The 22,358-nt window shown below is 39.0% G+C and overlaps 1 protein-coding gene across 6 annotated transcripts in view; it reads right to left on the reverse strand.

Moving 5' to 3' along the window:
* Window positions 1-10,832: 10,832 nt before the first annotated feature.
* The window catches only part of CDH19 (cadherin 19), a 101,407-nt gene continuing 89,881 nt past the window's right edge, over window positions 10,833-22,358 (reverse strand). For all 6 annotated transcript variants that reach the window (XM_059724265.1, XM_019490572.2, XM_019490575.2 and 3 more), the window contains one exon: window positions 10,833-14,672. In XM_059724265.1, the coding sequence (XP_059580248.1) occupies window positions 14,182-14,672 (491 nt within the window). In that variant the 3' untranslated portion in view covers window positions 10,833-14,181. The remainder of the gene's footprint in view (window positions 14,673-22,358) is intronic.

Below are 22,358 nucleotides of genomic sequence, written 5' to 3' on the forward strand. Positions count from 1 at the left end.
CAAAGAATGAGTGCAAAGAACCCCAGCATCAAGAGTCAAGCTTGAGAAGAGAACATGTTTTATGTCAATATTTATATTTGAACAACAGAATTTTAAAATAGAGGGAGAACATATACAAACTTTTACTAGCTCCAAGAACCAAAATATTTTCAGACACACACAAAATCTTAAAGTTCTGTACATGTTTATTGTGTAAGTGAATTGTTTAAGAATTCAAGAGATGCAAATTCTGTTCCATGTAAGAGCAATACATTCCCAACTTAAGTGTCCTACTGATAACAGACATAAACTTATTAAACCTAGGCTTAAATAGCCCCTCTAGCTGCAACTGAGAAGTTAATCATAATACAAAGTTAATCTTGGTTATAAAGAATTTCCCACCAATAAGCTCAATTATATATAAAATAGGCCCTACTATAGCACCTCTATGCTTTACATACTAAGACTTGCACCCATATGAACCATCTTAAGTAAAAAAATATGTAAAGGGAAGAAATGAAAAGAAACACAATAATCAGCATTTAACCTAATATAGCAGCATGGAAGGATCTATATAATCATCTACTTAGTGGAAGCTGCTTGTGCAGTAATTCTCAGTAAGCACTGGCTCCTGAGGTCCCTGGCAAAGCTATGAAAATTCACTCCTTAAATAGATGACAAAACTATTTCCTGTTGTCAGCAAACAAAACATTGCAAGCACAGCCATAAGTCATTATGAATCATTTAAATTATTTTGCAACCTAATTTGAGTTGATTAAAACTATCTAGACTGATCCTATATGTTAGGCACTGACAGTCAACAAGCCTGAGGCTGAATTGATCCAATATGTTCAGGTTAGTCTAAGCTGCATAGATAGAACTGATAAGCAAGTGAACAAACATTCACTTCTGATTCTGGAAATGTAGTCACATGCCTGCAGTGGCTCAGGCCAGAAGCTGGGAGGTGCTAAAGCACACCTTTCTGCTTAGCTGGAGCAGACAGCTTGGCCAATGTTAGCATGCCCACCCTATGAGGGGAGATTTATTGGGGAGGTGCAAAGCATCATGGGATGCTGGGGGACTGAGAATTAACTTGAATCTGGAGCATATCTGGGACAGCCGTTCAATTAACCTAAATCAATTAAGACTGATACTATATCCATCCAGGTTTATCTTAAACGGGTTTCAGCCATTTTAAAAGTGGTTTATGTACATTGAACTTCTATTGTGTTACAGATTTGAACTGGTTTCCTATCTCTTATACTGGTTTACGTCTAATTTCTGTCCCTAGCCATAATGATATCAATGCTTTCTGAACAGTTTTATCTCAAGAATTTCAATCTCTTTTCATACCTATAAACATACCCTATAGTATCTTACAGTGATGTATTAAAGCATTATTACCCATATTTTCTCAACTAATTGGTGCTTTTTAAAGATCTGGGACCTATTTCAGTCAGAGTGAGTAACTGTAACCTACCAAAGTCCTGGGAACAATATCTTCACCAGACTTAGTGTCATATTAGCCTGTAATTGTACAAATTACACCTATACAAGTACAGAAGGTGAACATTTAAAATCAAACAAGTTGAATGAGCCCATTTACTACTAACGGTACTTACAGTTTTCTATGCTATGGTTATTTTATGGCTTTATATTTCTCCCTTGGTCAATGCATTAGTTTAAGCAAACATGCACTAAGGATTGACACCAATAAACAACTTTGCTTTAAGCAACCACTTTGAATATCCTCCCTATTACTTTCTCTCATGAAGTTTTTTATAAGCTAGCTGATTGACTTCTACTCACTACTGACACTATCTCAATAATAAGAAAAAATGTTCTTAAAGAGAAATAATGGGTATTTTCTTTCTTTATTCTTATTTTGTAAATGTTGGGGTTAAATGCATGATGGGGTTTTGGCACATCAGGTTCAGATGTTAGGAGTTAGAATATGTGCTGTAATTAGCTTTCAGATGAGGAAGCAAGCCGGAGAAAAAAGAGGCACCTGGGAGCAGAGAGGGGAAGTTACTGAAAGCTGTGGTGTCAAATTGAGCTTTACTATTGCCTGGAAAACATTCTCACTCAAAGAATGAGTTTATGAACTAGAAGAGTAGCTGAAGAAGGGCTTCAAGATAGTTGCCTGATGTAGCAATAATCCTTGGCATTATAAAATAAATATATTATTTTCAGAATGCAAAGGCTGAATGTGTGTCACTAGCTACTAGTGTAGTTTAACCATAAGAAAGGGGGAGTAAGATGTCTTCTTCACAGACTCCATTACTTACCCTACCTTTGAATTATTTACAGAGCTTATGTGAATGATGATCAATCTCCCTCTCTTGTTCCGCCCCTTCTTCCTCCCAGGAAGCTATAAAATCATTCTGGTGGGGGCCAGATGGATCTACACCTACATTCTTCTTTTCCCTGTTCCTTTCTGTAGCAGGGCACTGGGTTGCTTGCAGGTGGCAGAGAGGAGCTAATGAGGGAGTCACCTGACCAAAAGAGGGCTCCGCCTGGTACTATATAAGTCCAGAGCCTGCACTGGGTAAGTAGTCTCTCCCAAGCCACCAAGAGTGAGGAGTTCCTGGCTTCAGGGCTCCTGAAGTAACTGGATATGGCAGGATAACCCTGCAGGTCTTGGAACTGAAGCAAATTCCCAGGACTAAGAAAAGCTACCATGGTCTTTGGTTATTTTAAACCCCTAGAGGGGAGAGGTGTTTGCCAGAGGTAGGTGATGCTTCTTGTTTATTTATTTGAGTTAGCCTGGTTGTTTAGCCTTGAGCCCTGCTGAGGAAGGCTCAAGGCCTATTTAGAGGACTGGTAACCCAAGATCCTTAGACTGAAACTGGGCCCCAGTGAGGAACCAAGGAGCTTAGATAAAAGCTGAGACCCAAACCCAAAGGTTCAAGAGCCCAGGGAAAGGTGGAGTCAGGCCAGAGGGTACACGAACCCAGAGTAGGCCAAGTCAGACTAGAGGGTATGAGAGCCCAGAGGAGGGGCTGCGTGTGGGACTGAGGGTCCAAGAGACCAGAGGAAGGACTGCATGTGGCACCAAGTGTCCAGAAGTTCCAAGGGAGACTGAATAAAGGACCCAGGGTTGGAGGAGGCTCAGTGTATAAAGAGAAAGATCAAAGAGTACATCCATGAAATTTGGGGCATGGTATAGGGAAGGTGAAGGAGCCATGCAATTTGCCCTTAAGGCTCTTCATGCCTTCCAGGTGCCTAATCAGGCTGAGAGGGGGACTTACCAAGCCTGAGGTTTGGTTCAAGTCTAGTGAGTCTCAGGAGAGACCCAATGGGAACTTAGGGCTCATTCTAACCCCTGTTGACAGCCTCCCCAATCAACCTATACTACTTAAGAGCAAGGCATGGCAGGAAAGTAATCTAGGGAGAGTGGCATTAGAGCTTGAGTCCAGCAGGAGCAACAAGGCCAGTAGGGGGTATCACGGCCACCCCAGTGGCAACAAGCCTGCCACAATCTCTCTAAACTTTAGCTTGGACACAGTATGAGACTCAACCAAACTAAAGGTTTTCATCAGGCTGAATGCAGCTGGATAATTTTGTTGCACTAAAGTTTGTCCAGGTTTGCTAACTTCTGATAAATTTACTTCAAATGCTAGTTTCTAGTAGCTCAGGAATTCAGGTATAGTTCACAATTTAAAATGTTGCTTTACATATTGCTACTTTGCATAAGAAAAAATGGCTGGGCTTTAAAGAGGCATTAGATACTTTAGAAATTAGGAGTCATGTGATTTACTTACTCGGATATATGGACTGAAATGTCTGAAGTAATTTGCTTGCGTATCTTTCAAATTCAGTATCCTACCAGCCACTTTCTAGATAGCCACAAGGCTTCTTTTAGTTATTATTTAAAGCCTTAGTCCTACAAGGAAGAAAGTATGGTACAGGATATGTTGAGCAACATTTTTTCTTGGAAGGTTTATTGTCTATTGTGTTACTCAAATACTGCCTTGTTCTCTGAATTATTTCAACAAATAAGAGCTAGATTGTTCTCAGTGGTGGTAGATGACAGAACAAGGTGGAATGGTCTTAAGTTGCAGCAAAGGAAGTTTTTTTAAGTCAGATATTAGGATAAATTTTCTTGTGAGGAGGGTAGTAAAGCATTGGAAAAGGTTACCAAGAAAGGTTGTGTTATCTCCATCCTTGGAGGTTTTTAAGACCCAGCTAGACAGAGCCTTGACTGGAATGACCTAGTTGGGGATGGTGCTGCTTTGAGCAGGGGGTTGGACTAGATAACCTCCTGAGGCCCATTCCAACCCTAGCTTTCTATGATAACAAAGATAATTGACTCCTGAATACCATACATAATGGGCCAAACTCTATTTTCTGTTTTGAAGGCAAGGCTTCTTTTGTTTTTGCAGTCATTTCAGCCCTTCCCTGACTGATTGATTGATTTTTTTTAATCCCATTAAATTTGTTCCAGTATTCATATATTTTCCACCCAGAAGTTTCTACTATTATCATCTATTCTAACTTCCTGAATACAATGGAATAGAGGTCATTCAGACCTCAGATTACTCTGGGCTTGTAGATCTTACTTTCATCTGTAAAGAAGGGCATGCTTGGGGAACAAGAGAAACTACTGGGAGCTCCTGAGTTGTACCTTTTTGCATAAAGGAAAGCCAGTTTATCTCTCTCCTTTAGTTTCTTTGTGTATAGAATTGAAAATTGCTTACTTTGGAATAAGGGTTATAAGGATATTTGAAAGTGCAAGCATTATTTCAGTACGTTATTTCATTATGTATAACTGATTAGATCATTTTAAGGCACAATAATTAATTTGCACATGTAGCCAGTCTAAATTAATTGTGCAATTAACTAGGTGAGTGATGGTGGACTTTCTTTTGAGGAATAAGTAAAATATATTCCCAAGACTGTGATATGTATTATCTACTTAACTATAGGAGTTGCATTCAGAAAGCTGTAAAAGCATATGTCTGGAAGTCTGGTGTTGACATTTCAGCCCCTGGGATTGCATAAAAAGTTAAAATTTAAAATCAGGTCAGACATAGTAAAAATGTTTTAATAGTTAAGAAAAGAGACTGCACCTCCATTCTTATTACAAAAATGCAAACGGCCGTTCTTGTTAGAATGAACTATTATAGTGAAGTTGTGCTAAAATACAGATTTCATTATAAAGTTTGGTGGATATAAATAAGTATATTAAGTGTACCATACTGTATGTTTACAAGACAAGTTTTCCCATCCTTCCTTATAAGTTAAGACTTCTGGCCACACAGGCTTATATGTAGGAACCTCAATAGCCCTCATCATTACAGGATTTGAGGCTCCTTAGCGTCCTTCTACATAGACAAGTAAAGGTGCCATGGGATCTAATGCTCAATCCACATAACTGCATCTCATACTGTGCATAACAGAAGGCATAATTGTGGGATCATGAATTGGATCCCATCACACCTAATTGCCAGTACAGGGGGTGCCCAATCCCAGGATTCCTATGCACCAGCAAGAAGCCATCCTCCCACTCTGACCCAGCCCCTTGAATTGCATAAATACATGTAACATGTAGAGAGGGCCTTACAGTTATAAATATTTTTCTTTGAGTAAAAAATATAGTTGCACTATAGTTGCATAGTCTTTATGAAAGCTAGATCTTTTTAGCTTTTTATGAAATAGACTTTCTTTCTTTACTACTTTGTTTTATCAATTGAATTCTGTCAAGATGCTACTTTTCTTCCTTAATGAAGGGTCCTCAGTATCTTTCCCTAAAGTTTTTTTTTTATAGATATATAAAAAATATATTGGTATATAGATAATTAAACTGTATAGTTTATATGTATGTATAAGTTAGAGTTTAAGTAGGAGTCATAAAGGAGTCATCCAGCTCTAAGTATGTTCTACAGTGTCTCCTGCAATAGTATATATGTTGTACCTAGTTGAAATCCCTAACACCTAACAGCTTGTTGAGGTTATTTTCTTACTAGTCACACTTCATGGGAATTTGCTGTTCAAAAATGATTTTCTCTTTTGAACAGCACAAGAGGCTCACCAATGGAAATACACTGACCAAGAAGTGCACACACGTCAAAAATTTTCAGGCCAACAGATCAATAAGTAGGTGTAACTTGAAAAGCTGAAATCATTCTGGATGGTCTCTGGAGAGAGCCTAAAACTGTAATTTTAATGAGTGAGTCTCAGGAGTGGTTGATGTATGCCCTGTGTACTGCAAAGGAAAATCAGAGGGGAGGCATGAGCTGGATGGGCTAATCGATGTCAAGAAATATTATTCCTTTGCATTTGTACCACTTCTTCTGCTTGACCCAAACCATTGATGGCATTATTGGCAGCAAGGATGCACTTAATCTACTAGAAAAGCAGTATGTCCCCAGAGTATACTCAGGTTGCATCATATAATCACAGGTTTCTTTATTTCCTTAGCAAATCCTAAAAGTTTCACAAATGTATAGCAGAAGCACGGTACACTATATGTCATTCTCTTGAGTAAACATTTGCCATCTTATCAGGGGATAGTTATATTACCTCATGCACAGACTCAAATAATAGAGAGTAAATATTATAAAACAAAGATCTGAAACAATCAGTTTGTGGAAAAAAATTATCATTTGAAAATTATTCATCTGAACTGTTTGGCAAATACCTACTAGTGATAGACCGTGTTTGCAGAAATTCAAGAAATAATTTCTCTCATGAGCTATTGTATTCAAGTTAAGCTTTTGGTGAAGGAGCAGGAGTTTGGACTTTATAGACATTAGAACTCTTGATAGAGACAATATCTTTTATTAGACCAACTAAATAGTTGCAAAAAAATTCTCTATTTGTAAGCTTTCAGGCTCACGTGCCCTTCCTCAGGCAAAGGAGAATGCATAGATTGTAACATTTCTCCCAGGTAGAAATGAAACTTCATATTGCACAAGAGAATAGACAGATGTTATAGGTTCCTCTTGGTGGAAAAGTTCATTTTATGCAAATTAGGCTCAAATAAAAGTTGGAGCAGTTTATTTACCTTCAAGGTATCTGATGGCAAGGAGGGTGTTGACTTTTTCTTTCTTCTTTCTTCTATTGCATGGGAGAGAGGGTGGATGTCAATGGAATGTTTCTCCTGGCTGAGGCAGTTTTATTGTGTAGAAGTTGTTTTCCAGGTATGCAAATTCAGCTCAAACAAAAGGCTGGAGCAGGGGTGGAATTCTCTGGGTGTTGGATTTTTGCTGCTTTTTTGTAAAAATTATGAAATTTGTATTTCAAAGCGGCTAATTGTGGTATCTTACGTGTTTCAGGGATACAGGTTTTAGCCGTGTTGGTCTACAGGCAAGGTCTACAGCCTTGCACTTCTGACTCCATGGAGAACTGGCAACCCAACTGCATGTTCTTACAAGAAGGAATATTGGAGGTTACCGACCTCCATGCAGCCAGGCCAGGAGCTATGCTACAGCTGGTTCCTTCCCCTGCAGCTAACTGTTAGCTACAGAGGGGAGTTAAAGCTAAGTGTAACACCATTAATTCTCACTTTAATTTCTTCTCAGAATTTTTTCCAGTAGGGAATGACCAATTCCATGGCAGTTCCTCAAATTTCTTCCATTATACTGTTCCAGGCTCCCCAAACCACTGAGCTACAAACACAAGGCAAGACCTGTCTCTTTCAATGTATATGCATATGGTGTCCACCTGGGATGTTTCATTTGGATGTCCACATTTGTGTGGATTTTCTGCTGCCTTCTATAGTGGGACAAAAAAAGAAGGGAGAAAGGGATGCACAAGATTTTCTTTAAAAAAGGTATATACTAATATGATATAATTGAGTGGTGTAGCTATACTTGAGTCTCAGAAATAGGATTTCTTAGCTCATGATAAACTTTGTGATCCTTTTGATGCTCAGGTTAGGTAGTTTAAGGATAACTTTGGTATCTCTGTTATACTGCAAAACCGTTTAGATTGTTTTGAGGCTTTTTATGTCTAACACGTAGCCCTACTCCTATGATGTGCCCTTAACTTGCACTTCTGTTTCAAAGAGCCACTCATATGCCCTCACAGTCTAGTTCCTTTGGGGGAAAAAGCATCATAAACAAAAACAAGCAGTTGCATTACTTTCACCTGGCTTGACAGTGATCACATGAGAGAAATTGTTCAAAGTGACCTACAAAAACAGAGGGGAACCCTACTCAGGTGAACATAGCATTTTTATTTTAAATGAATGTATCCTGTAAATACGCTGAGGACGTGTAAGTTGTACAAACTGCAAACATTAACTTAAATGCTCTACTAAAGCAAGAGGAACAGAGTCTGCAGTCCTGTGAGTCTGGTGCTGGACTAGGAATTATAGACCTGCACTCCCTTTCTAGATTAGGTGTTGACCTGACTTCACATGAAACCGTAGGCAAGTCACTTCACCTTTCTGGGCTTCTGCTTTTCTGCCTGCTTTTAGTTGTATAAATTACATGTTTGCATAATGCTGAGAAGCTAATATAAACTGGGATCTCTAGTTGCTAGTGTAACACAATAAAATAAAAATAATTATTGAACACTGCCTAAAGTAAATGGCAATAAATGCTCACGAAGGCTCATTTTTAAAATTCTAAAATTTAACACAAAATCTTTTATGCCTTTTTCTCTACAAGTACTATAGCTTAATACACACAGCCAAAAAGCCCGAGGCTGAATTGATTCAGTCTTCTCAGGTTAGTCTAAGCTGTGTAGATTGAACCAACAAGCAAGTAAACACACTTTTACTTCTGACTCTGGAAATGCAGCCATGTGCCTGCAGTGGCCCAGGCCAGAAGCCAGGGTGGCTAGACCACAACTCCCAAGACAGCTTGGGCCAAGGCTAGCCTGCCCATCCTGCAAAGGGGTATTTGTAGGGAAGGTACAAAATATCCTGGGATTCTGGGGACTGTGAGTTAACTTAAATTGATTTATTGAACTTCTGTGCCAGATCCCTTCCAGATTCAACTTAAATAAGTTAAGTCTTATACTACATCCATCCAAGTTTATCTTAAACTGGTTTTGGCCATTAGTAAAGTGATTTATGTGCACTGAACTTCTTTTGCGTTACAGATTTGAACTGGAAACCAGTTCAAATCACTTACACTGATTTATGTGTAATTTCTTTCCCTAGCCTATAAGAGCATATACCTCCAAATACGCCTCAAATGTAAAAAAATAAAAATAAAGTATCATTCCTTAGGTCTTCTCTAGTAAGAAACATCAGAGAGCAGTTTAAAAGCTTTTAAACTAAAGAAATAATGCTCTCTAAACCTCACAACTTTAGGAAGTAGAGTGTGCAAATAGATGTTTCAAGGGGAAAGAAGAATCTTTCCTTTCAGATAATGTAATGATTATACAACTGTACTTTAGTAATGTCGCCTTCTGAAAGAAGGGAGGAATATCTGTTGAATCTGTGTGGTTCATCCCTATTCCATCACCAGTTTTGTATTCAAGGAAACAATTCATGACAGGCTGAGACTACAAACAACTCCTATATCTTTTTAACTCTGAATTGCAGAGCAAGAACAGAACTATCTTTGGAGTGACATTTATTACTGGATCAAAATGTTTGCTAATGTAAAGAAAATTTACTAGAATGAATTAAGGCCAGAGATGACTCTCTTTAGTGTAAAACATCCTTTTTTTTTTGCCCAGGCATGGAGCAAATCCTTAGGAATTTTCTGTACCCCTCTATGCATGGAAAAGGTCTTTAAACCAGTGTGAACTATTCCTCTGAGAATAAGTTTGAGAGGAGCTTAGTTGAGGCACAATTTAATGGTATCCAATTTATTGGAACCACTGCTTATGTATGCAGATGTGCTGTGGCAGCTGTTGAAGCTCATAGGCTAGCACAACAGTTGCTCAGGGCCAATATTTCCTTTGTAAAACCTGTCTGCTTGTGTTTTGGGTGGGGAGAGGGATAATGTTTTATCTGTATTTAGTAAAGAGAGAAATTAATTTGACTCCTGTATATCTTTGTGATTAGGAATGTCTAAATCATTTTAAATTTCTCCACATATGAATCTCAATAAAACCTACTTATGAACCTGCTTTTGTACTACCATATTACACCAGTTATGACATCCTAGTTTTTAAGAGGCACCCTAATTTTCCAACTTCCAGTTTAGGAGAAAAATAATACATAAAATATGGCACACTTGCAAGAACACAATCTTGATGACAGCTTTTTACTTTTCTTTTACTCAAATTTAAGGTGCAGAGTATTTTTTGAAGAAAAATATGTATTTTTAAATGCATCATTTTCAAAGAAGTATGGTATTAAAAATAGCAATAAAGTTTTAGAGCACAGTTAAAAAGTTTAGCATTCAGATAGCAGGAGGCATTCTGTAGCTGTTTCTATAGCTGGAGATTGATGTTGATAGATTGGCACTGCTATAGGTCTGTAAAGTTTAATGCCCCCTCACTTTCTTAATACTTGGTCTTGTTTTCACTACTGCAGCTGCTTGTAGATTTCCACTTAATACACAGTTCTAATCATTGTCATATTTACTTTTCCTCTATGCGTGTGTGAAATTTCTTCATGGGTAGAATTTATCTTTCTGCATCTTTCCACCTGCATCGTTTAAGTGCCATTGAACTAAGAAGAGAATGCAAGCCAGTTATGAAGATGTTTCTTTTGATATGTAAATACAAGGAAAATGAGTTGTGAATAGGAGTCAAGTCAGAGCTGATTTAAATGAAAATATATACTATTTTTTTTTCTGTATAAATCACTTTGCTGGCCTGTCCCACAGTCCCGTGCTTTATTCTCAGAGTTTGTATTGTGATACAACACCTTGTTTAGCTTAGACTTCTGGAGTGGAGGTTTCAGAGGAAATATACATTTAGAAATGGACTGGTAAGAGTAATTATAACACTTTTAGGCATTTTTTTTTTCTTATTTGACATGGTTACCCTGCATATTTAAGAATGAAAACAACTGTACTTCCAATGCAAATTAAGAAAGCAAAGTTAATAGTTAAATGACCATTTATGGGAAAAGATGTAAATACAACAAAAGAAGTAACCAATAAATAGCTTATCAGTGTCCTGAAGCAGCACTATAATTTAAAATGCACCATAAATAAATAAATAAATAAAGCTCTCCCCTCCCCAAATATGTTGGGTATATATTTATCTTTTTATTCCCTTCCCCAGTCAAAACACTGAATGACATGTGGTTATATAGTTTTTACTTCAGCCTGTGGTATTATACAAAATTTACAGTGGAGTAATGAACAGTCTTCATTTTCTTAGTCTAAATGTAAATGTATTTATTATTATCTCCCTAGAATATAAAAAAATAGAGATGGCAAAAGACCTTCTGCCCCTCAAAATCAATAAAAAGGAAGGAGTATACTTTCAACTGATCTCTTTCATGTGGCATCCCCATGGAGTCATGAACCCTAGATTGAGATTCCCCCCATCATTGTAGGATTGTTCACTACAGTACTTCTTCAAGTGAATTGTCCAATATAATTTTAAACACCCCATGTAATAGTGGCTTCCCTTGAGAGGGCTATTCTATAATTTAATAGATCTCACCATCATGAAATCATTGCTGACATTCAACCTACATTTTCCCTTTATTAATTCTATCCCATTAATCCTGGTTATAGCTCTTTCACCTGTTAAACGCCTGTGTCTCCTTGGTATTTACACTTTAAAAGTGCAGACTTCTGTAATGTCACTCTTTGGGCATTGTTTAACAGAATATGCTTAGCTTGGTTATAGTATATGCATCAGGCCATTAATTTGCCATTTATTATCAGAAACCTGGTGAAACTCACACCATGCAATGATCCCTGCTTAATTTGGGATTTAATCTCAGTTTCATTAATACTATTACTTGTACTAAAAGGGAAATGTCTTTGTCTAGTAGTTGTTCCTGTATAGCAGCTAGTAGGAGAAATAGCACACTGATATATTAATTAAATAAACTTAGAGGCAAGGATTTCTTATGGTGGTATATTTTATTGGACCAACTGCATAGCTGGGCTAGAGTTAAACAAGCTTTTGAATGCAAGATGTTCTTCATTATTGTAGAATACTTATTGTATGAATAGAATTAAATGAAATATAGGAGCATCACTGTAAGCAGATTCAACTATAATATGAGGCTAAGAATGGATTCTTATATTTACCTACTAAACAAAATAGGATTCCTTTCCCATGGACCATGTTAAAGCTCAGAGTCTAATATCCTTCCTTGTAGTTAATACAATCTGAATTCAAGGAAAAGTCTATTAAGTCAAGGGGACCATTTTTTGGAATGAGGTATTAATGCAGGGTTTCAAAATCTGGTCTTAAACTATCTACTTCCCTCTGCACCCAAGCAAGCACATGTGTGTTCACTTTTGCTTTTCTGTTCTATTCCTTTCCATGGAGCTAATTGTTTACTATGCACAATATTATCTCAACTAGAAATCATTTTGTCCCATCTGCTGGAGTGCCAGTGAATTCAAACATTAGAGACATTACTGCAAAGCGTCCTTGTTGTGCATCTTTTAAAGTTGCTCCATAGGCATTTATCTATAGGAGGAACTCAGCCTCCAACCTGCAACAGTCAGCTTTTCCCTATTATACATGTGCTGTCTCATCTGCTGTTAGTCACATGCTCACTGATATAGTTCCAAGAATGGATGTCATGAGTACATAATCTCTCTTCCCTGGACACACTTCCCTTTGGAACTGTCTTCTTCTCAAGCTCCTTCATTTGTGTTATATTTAGCTGCCAGGTATTTACAGCATCTCTGGTATTGGCACCTTTCTATTTAGCCTCAGCCCTTGCTTTTTTCTTTAATAAACAAGTAATTGTACATGCTTTGCAATGTTTGATATGACTTCATGCCTCTTCATCATTTGTATAAGCTTTGCCTAACTTGTTATAATTTAGTGGAGCTTACCTGCGAACTTAAATAGCTAATTGCACTATATTCTTTATCCTGATGCCAGCTTTCAGCTGTTGAAATGTTTTGGTTCGTTACATTATGCTGTAAAATAAGCACCTAATGGAAAAAGGGTGAATAAGTAACAGTCATGCCCCCTTTTTTTAAGCAAGTTATTTGAATGTACTTGATGGTTCTTAGATGCTGCATTTCTGCTGATCAACCACATAGCTAAATGAAAGAAAATTCTACGTGAATTTAATACTAGCTACACACTATGTTAAAAAATATAGTGAGAAATTAATTTTGAAGTCTGACTCGATTCCTGCAGAATGATGTGGGATCATTTACTGAAGAGCTGGATTAACATTAAAGTGTTTTACTATCTTATTATCTAATGTTATGCATAAAGTTTTATGTCCACCAGCTTAGCATTTTAAAGATCTTTAATACTGTTACAATAAAAATGAGTACTGCGGCTAATTTTATATTCCATAATAAAAATAAATAAATCTGTGCTGAGAAATCAATCATCAGTTAAGCTCTTAATAAAAGAGAAGATGCCCAGACATGGGTTATATTTGGTTCTATGTACAGTAATATGTAACAAAGCTGATAACAGTTTTTAAGTTGAATATTGCTTCGAAGCAGAATCTAATACTTTTTATCCTTTATAATTTCTTCATACATCACCTGGGAAATTTATGAGTCCTGTACACTTCCCAATGGTTTAATAAAAGTGCAAATGTAATAATAACTAAATGTTGACTATAACAGATCTTTATTTTTACAGTGCTAAATACTACATTTGTTGTAGTCTTATTATGCTAAAAATAAATAACCAGAAGATTCTGTAAGTTTTTGTGACAGACAAGCATTTTAAAATGCCTATTCTCTATCTTTTTGTACAATGGTATTTATAAAAGAATGCAAATATGCACGATTTAACTTTGGTTAATATAAACCAACAAAAAAAAGTCTGCTTTAACTTTGGAAATAGTTTAAAGCTTAAACCAAGAAGATTATTTACAAAAATCTTATGGCTTTTATTTCATCTGTTTTTTAGGCCAAATTTTCAGCAGCCATAATTGGGACTGGATTTTCAAAGAGCATAGCTTACAATGTAAGCACCTAACATGGGGCTAGATTAATCACTTCTTATTATGCCACTTTATATTATGATACAAAAGATCTCAACCATCCAACATTGTTCTATCTTTTAATAAATCTGGGCATTTCAAGTGGGTGCTTAAATATGTTGATCTTCTTTGAAAATTCAAACTTGATTTTGGCTGATGAGCACTTAAAAAAATGTGGCCACTAACGGTTACTAATCCCTTGCAGTTTTGTGGGGGCAGTATAGCTTGGCAAGTTGTTTAAAATGTGGCCCCCATTCACTAAGGCGATCATAACTCTCACCCATGTCTGACACATGTGATCCTAAACTGCTAAGGGATCCAGCCAAAGAACCAGTCCCCTCAAATGCATATGTCTGAAGGGAATCATATGGAGGACCATTAGGATCTGCATTGGCTTCCTTAAGCTTTTCTGAAATGAATTCCCGGAACACAGCACTGTCAGGTCCAACTTGCAGAGACTGTCTGTAAAGGCTCTGGATTTCTGTTGTGATATTTCTTCGAGGCTTGTGCTCTCTCATGACAGTACGGGTCCTCAATGCTGCAATATCAAAAGCCTCTGTGTCCTCCTCTCCACCTCCTTCATCATCATACCTGACAATATTTTCTCTGAACTCTTCTGCCTTCTCAGAAAATAGCGACTTCTTTCTCTGCTGCCTTAGGGCCAGAATTGCCAAAACAAACACTGACAAGAAAAATGAAAAGAACCAGAGACTTTGAATGCCTTTGGAAAGACTTACAGGTGGTAAAACTGCCTAGCATTACTTTAGCTTGCACCAACATCAATCTGCATAGATTTATAGGACTGTGATTTTTTTTTTTTTATATAGATTTTATGGTTGTAAGATGAACAGAGTATTTGATAGCAAAATGGCTACAAAGGGACTTATAAAATGAGTTAAGGAAATGGAGCAGGTATTTTTTTTTTGCCCGGTGAGGGTTCAGAGCAGTTAAGGGAATGTGGTTTACGTTGTTTGATACTAGTTTGCCTTACCACATAATATATCAATACTTCTTTCAAAACGTCATTACCCCCTCCCCCTCACAGATCAAAACCCCAAGAATTACAGGGGAGTGAAAAAGGAAATATATGCAGCAAGAACCTCCTCAACTGGTGTAAACTGATTCAGTTCCACTGACTTCCACAAAGTGAAATCAATTATACTAGCTAGGCATGTGGTCCACTTGTTTCTACTCTCTGGCTTTGCATTTTGAGAAATGTCAATAAGAATTGTAGGGATGATATTGTGCAGCTACAATTATCAGCAAGCTCTGTCTGTAAAGACAGCTTGTACATTGCTGATGTGAAAACCTGCTTTCTCAAATATAGCATTTTTTAAATATGTTTTCTGTTTATTTGTTTGTTTTTAGTCATCCTTTCCCCTTGACTGGCTTACTTTACTCAAAACTAGGGTGTCCATTTCAAAACTACATTCTTAATAGGATATAAAGGGATGCATGATCCCAGCTTTTACCTTAATACAGCTGAAAATTAAATGTAGTTTAAAATGGAACAGATATGACTGACAGCTTTGCAAACTGTAATTCTTTATTCAGAACACAATGTGATGGTTGCCCTGAGAAACTTAGCAGGTTCACATTTAAGCAAATGTTGCTGAATTATTCCTATACTTACAAGAGATAATACCCTGAAAATTGAAATAATAACTTCAAGCATGAATTTGAACAGTACATTTTTAAATTCACATGCTCATCATAGGCCCAGGCCTTGAATTCTTTGTATGAGGATATCTCTTCGAAATCAGTAAGGGAGATTACAATTTTTCCATGATCCAAAGAAAACATAAAACAGGCAGTAAATAAAACAAGCATAGGGCAAATATAATCACTATTATTATTATATAATATTAATACATTCAAAATACGTGAATCTTTGAAGATTGTGGGAGATAGCTGTATCTGAGTCTCTGTTTGGGTACTGTGGGGTAGCTAACTCAATGACATTTTAAGGGTTTATGCCACCTGATGCTTTTAGTTACATGCCTAAGAACACAACAATTACTAAAAAACACATAGACAAGGGAAATTCAGTTGACATAATATGTATGGACTTTTGATGAGGTTCCTTACTTACTTTTAAGAAAACTGTGTTGCCACAAGATTGGAAACAAGGTTCTTTTTTGGATTGAGAGGTGGTTAAAAAGATAGGAAGCAAAGGGTAGGCATAAATGGTCACTTTTTAGGATGGAGGAGGTCAAAAGTGGGCTGGGCTCTATTTGGTTCAACATTTTCATCAATGACCTGGAAATGGGGGGTGCACTGTGAAAACTCCAAATTTGCAGATACCAAATTATTCTGGGTAGTCAAGTTCCAACCTGATGGAGAGGAGCTGCAGAAAGATTGCACCAAACTAAGTGACTGGGCAATTAAAAAAAAACAAAAATGGGAGATGAACTTCAGTGTCAACAAGTGCTAAGTAATGCACCTGGGGAAAAAATAATCTCAACTATACAGCCATAATGCTGGTTTCTGAATTAGCTGTTAAGACTCAAGAAAGAGACCCTGAAGTCACTGTAGGTATACATATATATGTCAACTTAGTGTGAAGCAGTGACCAAAAACAGCCAATAAAATGTTGGGCACCATTAAGAAAGTATTGAAAACAAAATAGAGAACACTATCATAGTATGTCCACATCTTGAATACTGTGTGCAGTTCTGGTCTCCACATTTCAAAAAGGATGTAGTAGAATTAGAAAAGCTATAGAGAAGAGCAAGGAAAATGATAAGGAAAATGGAGTAGTTGCTATAGCAGGAAAAAAACTGAAAAGGCTAGGACTCTTCAGTTTGGAAAGAAGGCTGAGGGGGAGATATGATAGAAGTCTAGAAAATCATGAAGGGTGTGATCCAAGTAAACAGGGAAACATTGTTCACCAGGTCCCTGAATATTAGAACTAGGATGCACCTGCTAAAATTAGTAGGTGATGGGTTTAAAACTAACAAAATAAAGTAGTTTTTACACAGTGAATAGCTAACTTATGGAATTCATTGCCACACGGGGGTGGTAGAGGCAGACTGCATAGCCAAATTCAAAAAGGGACTGGACACATTTATGGATGATAGCTCTATTAATTGCTGCTGAACAGAATGTTTGGAGATGTTTCATCTGACATCTCCAAACCAATACATGGTGGATGCCAGGAAGGCCATTGAATAGGGAATACATCACTGTAGACATACCTAGTTCAATGCTCTCTGTATATAGCATCCACTTCTACCACTGTCAGAGACAGAATATTGGGCTAGATGGACCATTGGCCTGGCCCAGTATAACACCTCTTATGTCCATATATTCTTATTCAATTGTCAGTGTTAAATGGACAATGCAATGAATCCACTATAATGCCACTGATTCACTACAGATGTATGAGATGTATCATGGCAAAGGAAGGAAATACAGAATCCTGTGGGGGGGGGACACTGATGACTTACATGTCATTCTAAGGCCTTGTACAGGCATTCAGTTTCTCTTATGAAAGTTACTGTTTTACAAGAAGAAATCACAAGTGTGCAGAGGTTCAGGCTGTTTCTCCCAGAATCAAAATGACTGCTTCAGGAGAAAAAAATAACCTGAGAACAACCAGAGTTAAATCTCTCTTTCCAAATCTTTTCTAAATCAATCAGAGATGACCTACACACTGCAGCCATCTGTTACCAGATGGACTAAAACAACCTACAGAGCATGCTGAGATGTGTGCACTGGGCCCCCTTCCTCCCCCCCCCGGCTTCACAGTGTTAGCACTACCAGCTGTGAACTCTTCAGGGCCTCAGCACTCAAATGTCTGTGCAGTCAGGTTTGTATACCTTTTTCTATCAGGAGAACAAAACTGGGAAAAATCTCAGACTATATCTCCTGGATCTCCTCTCCTAGCTCTGGCAATCTGTGCCCCAACCCTGATAATGTCCTACTTGTCCCCCAGGGTCTATCTATAGTTATGGCTGCCTATGTCCCAACCAAACCATCCCACTAGGAGGTAGAGAGTTAATGGGATATGGATGGGTAATGAAATGGGAGGTGGAAAGGAAATGAGGTTGGGAATGGGTGGTGAAATGAAGGAAGTCAGCCACTGAAGGATAAAATAAAGGAGGAGGAGTTGGCTTGGTGCCAAAACTTTCCCCTGAGCAGTAGAGTTCATGAGCTGGAAGGTTTATCCACACAGAACAGGAGGGGAGGGGACAGTCGGATGTCAAGGACTGGGATGCTCAAGGACTGCAACTTGGGCAGCTCATCTGTGGGGAATGGCCACATATTACCGTATTTTCACGCATATATCCAACGGGGTATACGCGATTTTACAAAAACAATGGATGAGCGTGGGCTATACAGGGGTGCGGGCTATCGATGAACTTTTTTTCCGCAGGGGCCGGGCGGGCTGTGCCACCTCCCCACTGGGCCCGGGCAGGCCAGGCTGTGCCGCCACCACCCCAGGGGCCAGGGCCAGGGCGGGCTACATCACCTCCCCGCTTGAACCCAGGCAGGCTGGGCTGCGTCGCTGCTAGCACAGGGGCTGGGGCCAGGGCGGGCTCCGCTTCTGCTGCTGCTGCCACTGCCGCAGGGGCTGGGGCAGGCTGCGCTGCTGCTGCCGTGGGGGCCAGGGCCAGGGCTAGGGCAGGCTGTGCCGCCTCCCTGCTGGGCCCAGCACGGGGCCGGGGCGGGCTGGGCTGCGCCATCTCCCCATGTATACACCACCACAGGGAATACACAGGTGCGGCGTATACACAGATTAATTTACAAAAATATAATTTTCCACGGGTTATGCGTGGGTGCAGCTTATACCCATGGGCAGGCTTATGTGTGAAAATACAGTAATGGAACACCATCTGGGTAACGTGAATTAGAGATAAACCTGCCCTGGAGTGGCATAACGTTAAGCTGCCTAAAGTGTGCTTAAAAGTAGTTTCAGGTGTAAATGTGCGGACAATCCAGGGGTTAAGAACTCCGGAAGCCAGCTAAAATTAATGTGTAACAAGTCCCTAAGAAACAGAGCTGATAAACTGGCTATCTGCTTTACACAGTGTCAATGGTTGAAACATGGTCCTAGGACAAGACAACCCATTGGTTACTTGCGTGAGAAATCTGATTTTTCAGCCAAGGAGTAAGATATATGAGCTTTTAATTATTTAAACCATATTTCTCTCTATTGTGTTCCTAAGGATAAATAGCAGTTTTGAAGATGCTATTCTGTATGTGAACTTTCCTAGGGAAAGGGCCAAATCTTATGATTGTAGTGAGGATATATTTCATTGATGGAACATGGTTCTGTGCCCTTAGAACCAAAGGGATGGGTAAATTGGAATAATCCATTCTGAGAGAAGTACATATCCGCTGTTGGAAAGAATGCCTACAGAGTGAGTGAGGGGTCAAAGATACACCTCCCCCCAGAACTATGATACTATTATTACAAGGTGGTTATACTTGTGGGATGGCTTTAAATGCAGTCTATTTATATGCATTGTAGTCATCAAATTGAAGCCAGGGAGATGCATAGAGCATAAAGCAATATGGAATATGATAGATGTTACTATATAGTCTCATTTGTCCTGATGTAAACTAGAAGTAATTGTGTTCACCTCAGCACCCAATGGATTTGCTCCTATTTAGAGCACCATAACTGATATCAGAATATGGTCTTTCAAGCCACACAGTGTATATTGATCATGCATATTTTGCTGTTTATTTCTAGACTACTTGCAGTAACATTGTGAAATGAAGATAAGAAAAAATATTTCTCTGGATTTGCTTCACTGGGGGGGGGGGGGGATGGGGGAGAAGGCTTTCCATAATTTGTCTACAATAATTTAAAAACAAAGACCTCAGATGAAAGGAAATGTTTCGTATTTTCTTTTTCTCTTTGACTAACATTAGGCACTTCAGGAAATATTTATCCCTACAGGCTCAGCATTGTAATACTGCTTCATTACTGTTTCATTTGTAACTAGTGAAAGCTTTTTAAAAAAAAAATTCACATTCTAATTGGGTTTTATGTTGAGGGGGGGGAGGTTAGTACAGTTTTACTTCCAGTGGAGATTAAAGGGTTTGCTAAACTTATTTTTTAACATCAGAATAAGCGAAACATTTATTGTGTTGCTGGATTTAGGTCTTATTGGGCACATTTACACATTCATTAATGTGCAGTGGTTACTGTGCATTTAATTTAGAACTTGTATAATCAAGTACTAAATAACTGCACAGTAACCTGAGTTACAGTTCAGTAGCTCTGGCAAACACCTTTTAAGTGATGCTACTGTGCAGCAGAGGCATCTGCACCTGCACCTGCATCTGCACCTCTGGGCCAGCTGCCAGGGAGCTGTGGCTGCACAGTTAGCCTTCATGTGGCATTGCTGCCATGTGTGCTGCCACCATGCCATCTGGGCAGCTGTTGCCTTGAAAATGTTCCTAGCATGGTGGCCTGCTTTGAACTATCAAAGCATGTCTTCCTGGCTCCAAGTGGCCAGGAGGTCAGCCACCTCCAGCTGGGTCCTGGGTGCCAGCCCTGAACAGGCTCCTTTGCCTGTGTCCTGCCACTTGCCCTACTAGCAGAACTCCTGATGTTCCCTATCTAAAAATGGCAAATTCTCTGATTAAAAAAATCCCAAATTCACTCTTTAAAATACCCCAAAATCTATGTTCCTCCACAATTAAAACAAAAGTCCACTATCTGTCTGTCTGTCTGTCTATCTATCTATTTATATACAGAGAGCGAGAGATTGATCAGTTGGGCAATGTTTTATGGATATATTTACAATTTTAAAGCAGTTTGGAATCCAACCAGTGTCTCTATCATCATAATAAAATAAATTCTAAATATCTATATGTTTTGATGTTTGCTTTTGGTTTTCTTATCATAGAACAATTACAGCTCCCGCCCAAACACCTTCACTAACTAGGATGTGGGGACAGCTGCCCCTGTAGCCACAGCTGCTGCCAGCAGGTCTCATCCTGTCTGGCAACTGGGCATGTATAATTAGGGGATATGAGATTTGCAAGAGTGGAGTGGGAAGGAGTCTGGGGGGATATGGGTGTGTGGGGGGGAGGGGATGTGAGGGGGAATGGGGTGTGTGGGTAGGTATGGGTGGATTGTGGGGGGACTGGGTATGGGGAGACTGTGTTGGGGGTGCTGCTCAAGACAGGTGGGTCCCCTGCCCTCCCCACAGGGTGCACCCCCCCCACAGCACATGGACTACCCCCCTGCAGGGCCCACAGCCCCTGCTACAGGGCCACAGATCCCCACACAGGGCCCACAGCCTTCCCCCACCCCATAGGACCAACATCTTGCCCCCACAGCAGCAGTAGCCTTTGACACTCAGGGCCCGCTGCTGACAAACCCCCGCATGGGGCAGCGTGGCCCCAGCCACCTCAGACCTGTATTTCCAGGTGTCAAATTTTGAGCCCGCGCTGCAAATATTTAGCATGGGGAACACTTTTTTGTTCCCAGCGCACCTCTTGCGGCATCTCAAATTGCTTTGAGATGCCAAAAGAGGCACACGCAGGCTCTTCAGGATGTGTCCGTTGTAGCTAAGTGGCTCTGTTCCACTGAGAGACATTTTGCCCTTATTTTAATTGTATAGTATAGCATACCAATGGCTATGTTGTGCCAGTGTCATTGCAATGCACAGATGACATATTCAATGCACTACTGTTGTTGCAAAAGGAGTGTAGATTGAATCTTCCTCTGCTAGAATAGATCACTGGTTATTGCATTTGGATGGAGGAGATTCTTACTGGTGCTTTAACTCTACTCTGTGGGGCAAAGTGGGACATGGAAGTAACAGAAACTAACAGCTTCTGCACTCAGAGTAAAAGAGGTATCAGTATTTACTGTGAGCAGCCCTTTTAGCTATGCACTTGTATCTGCACTGAAGTGCAAATGCACAGGGCTAGCTCACAATCTATCTTGATAGATATATGAAATCTCTCTCAAACATTTGAACATGTTAATATGAAAGAAATATTTTAAGTTTACTAACCATGTTTATCAGGTTGGACACAAAAGTGTGCTTGGTTTTATGGAGGCTAAGGTTGTATCCTCAAACAGGGCTTAAAAGTGTCAGTTACTTGGGGAAATAACTGGAGAAATGGCTGGATGGTATTATTTTGCTGTGTACCACCACCAGAACTTTCAGCTAAATCTCAACTACAGTGCTAAATTCTACCTTCACTTTCAGTTGTGCTGAGATAGGTGTTTGCCTTCCAAATCTTTATGACTGTTGATGAGCAGACAGGAATGTACCTCACCTTTCAGCTCTGCAGCTGAGTTTTCAAGCTGACAGATACAAAACTATAATTTTTCTTGTAAATGAAACAATATTGATGTGTACTCAAAACAACACACACACCCTGGATTCTTTTT

Source organism: Alligator mississippiensis, chromosome 3 (assembly GCF_030867095.1).
Source record: "Alligator mississippiensis isolate rAllMis1 chromosome 3, rAllMis1, whole genome shotgun sequence".
NCBI lineage: Eukaryota > Metazoa > Chordata > Crocodylia > Alligatoridae > Alligator > Alligator mississippiensis.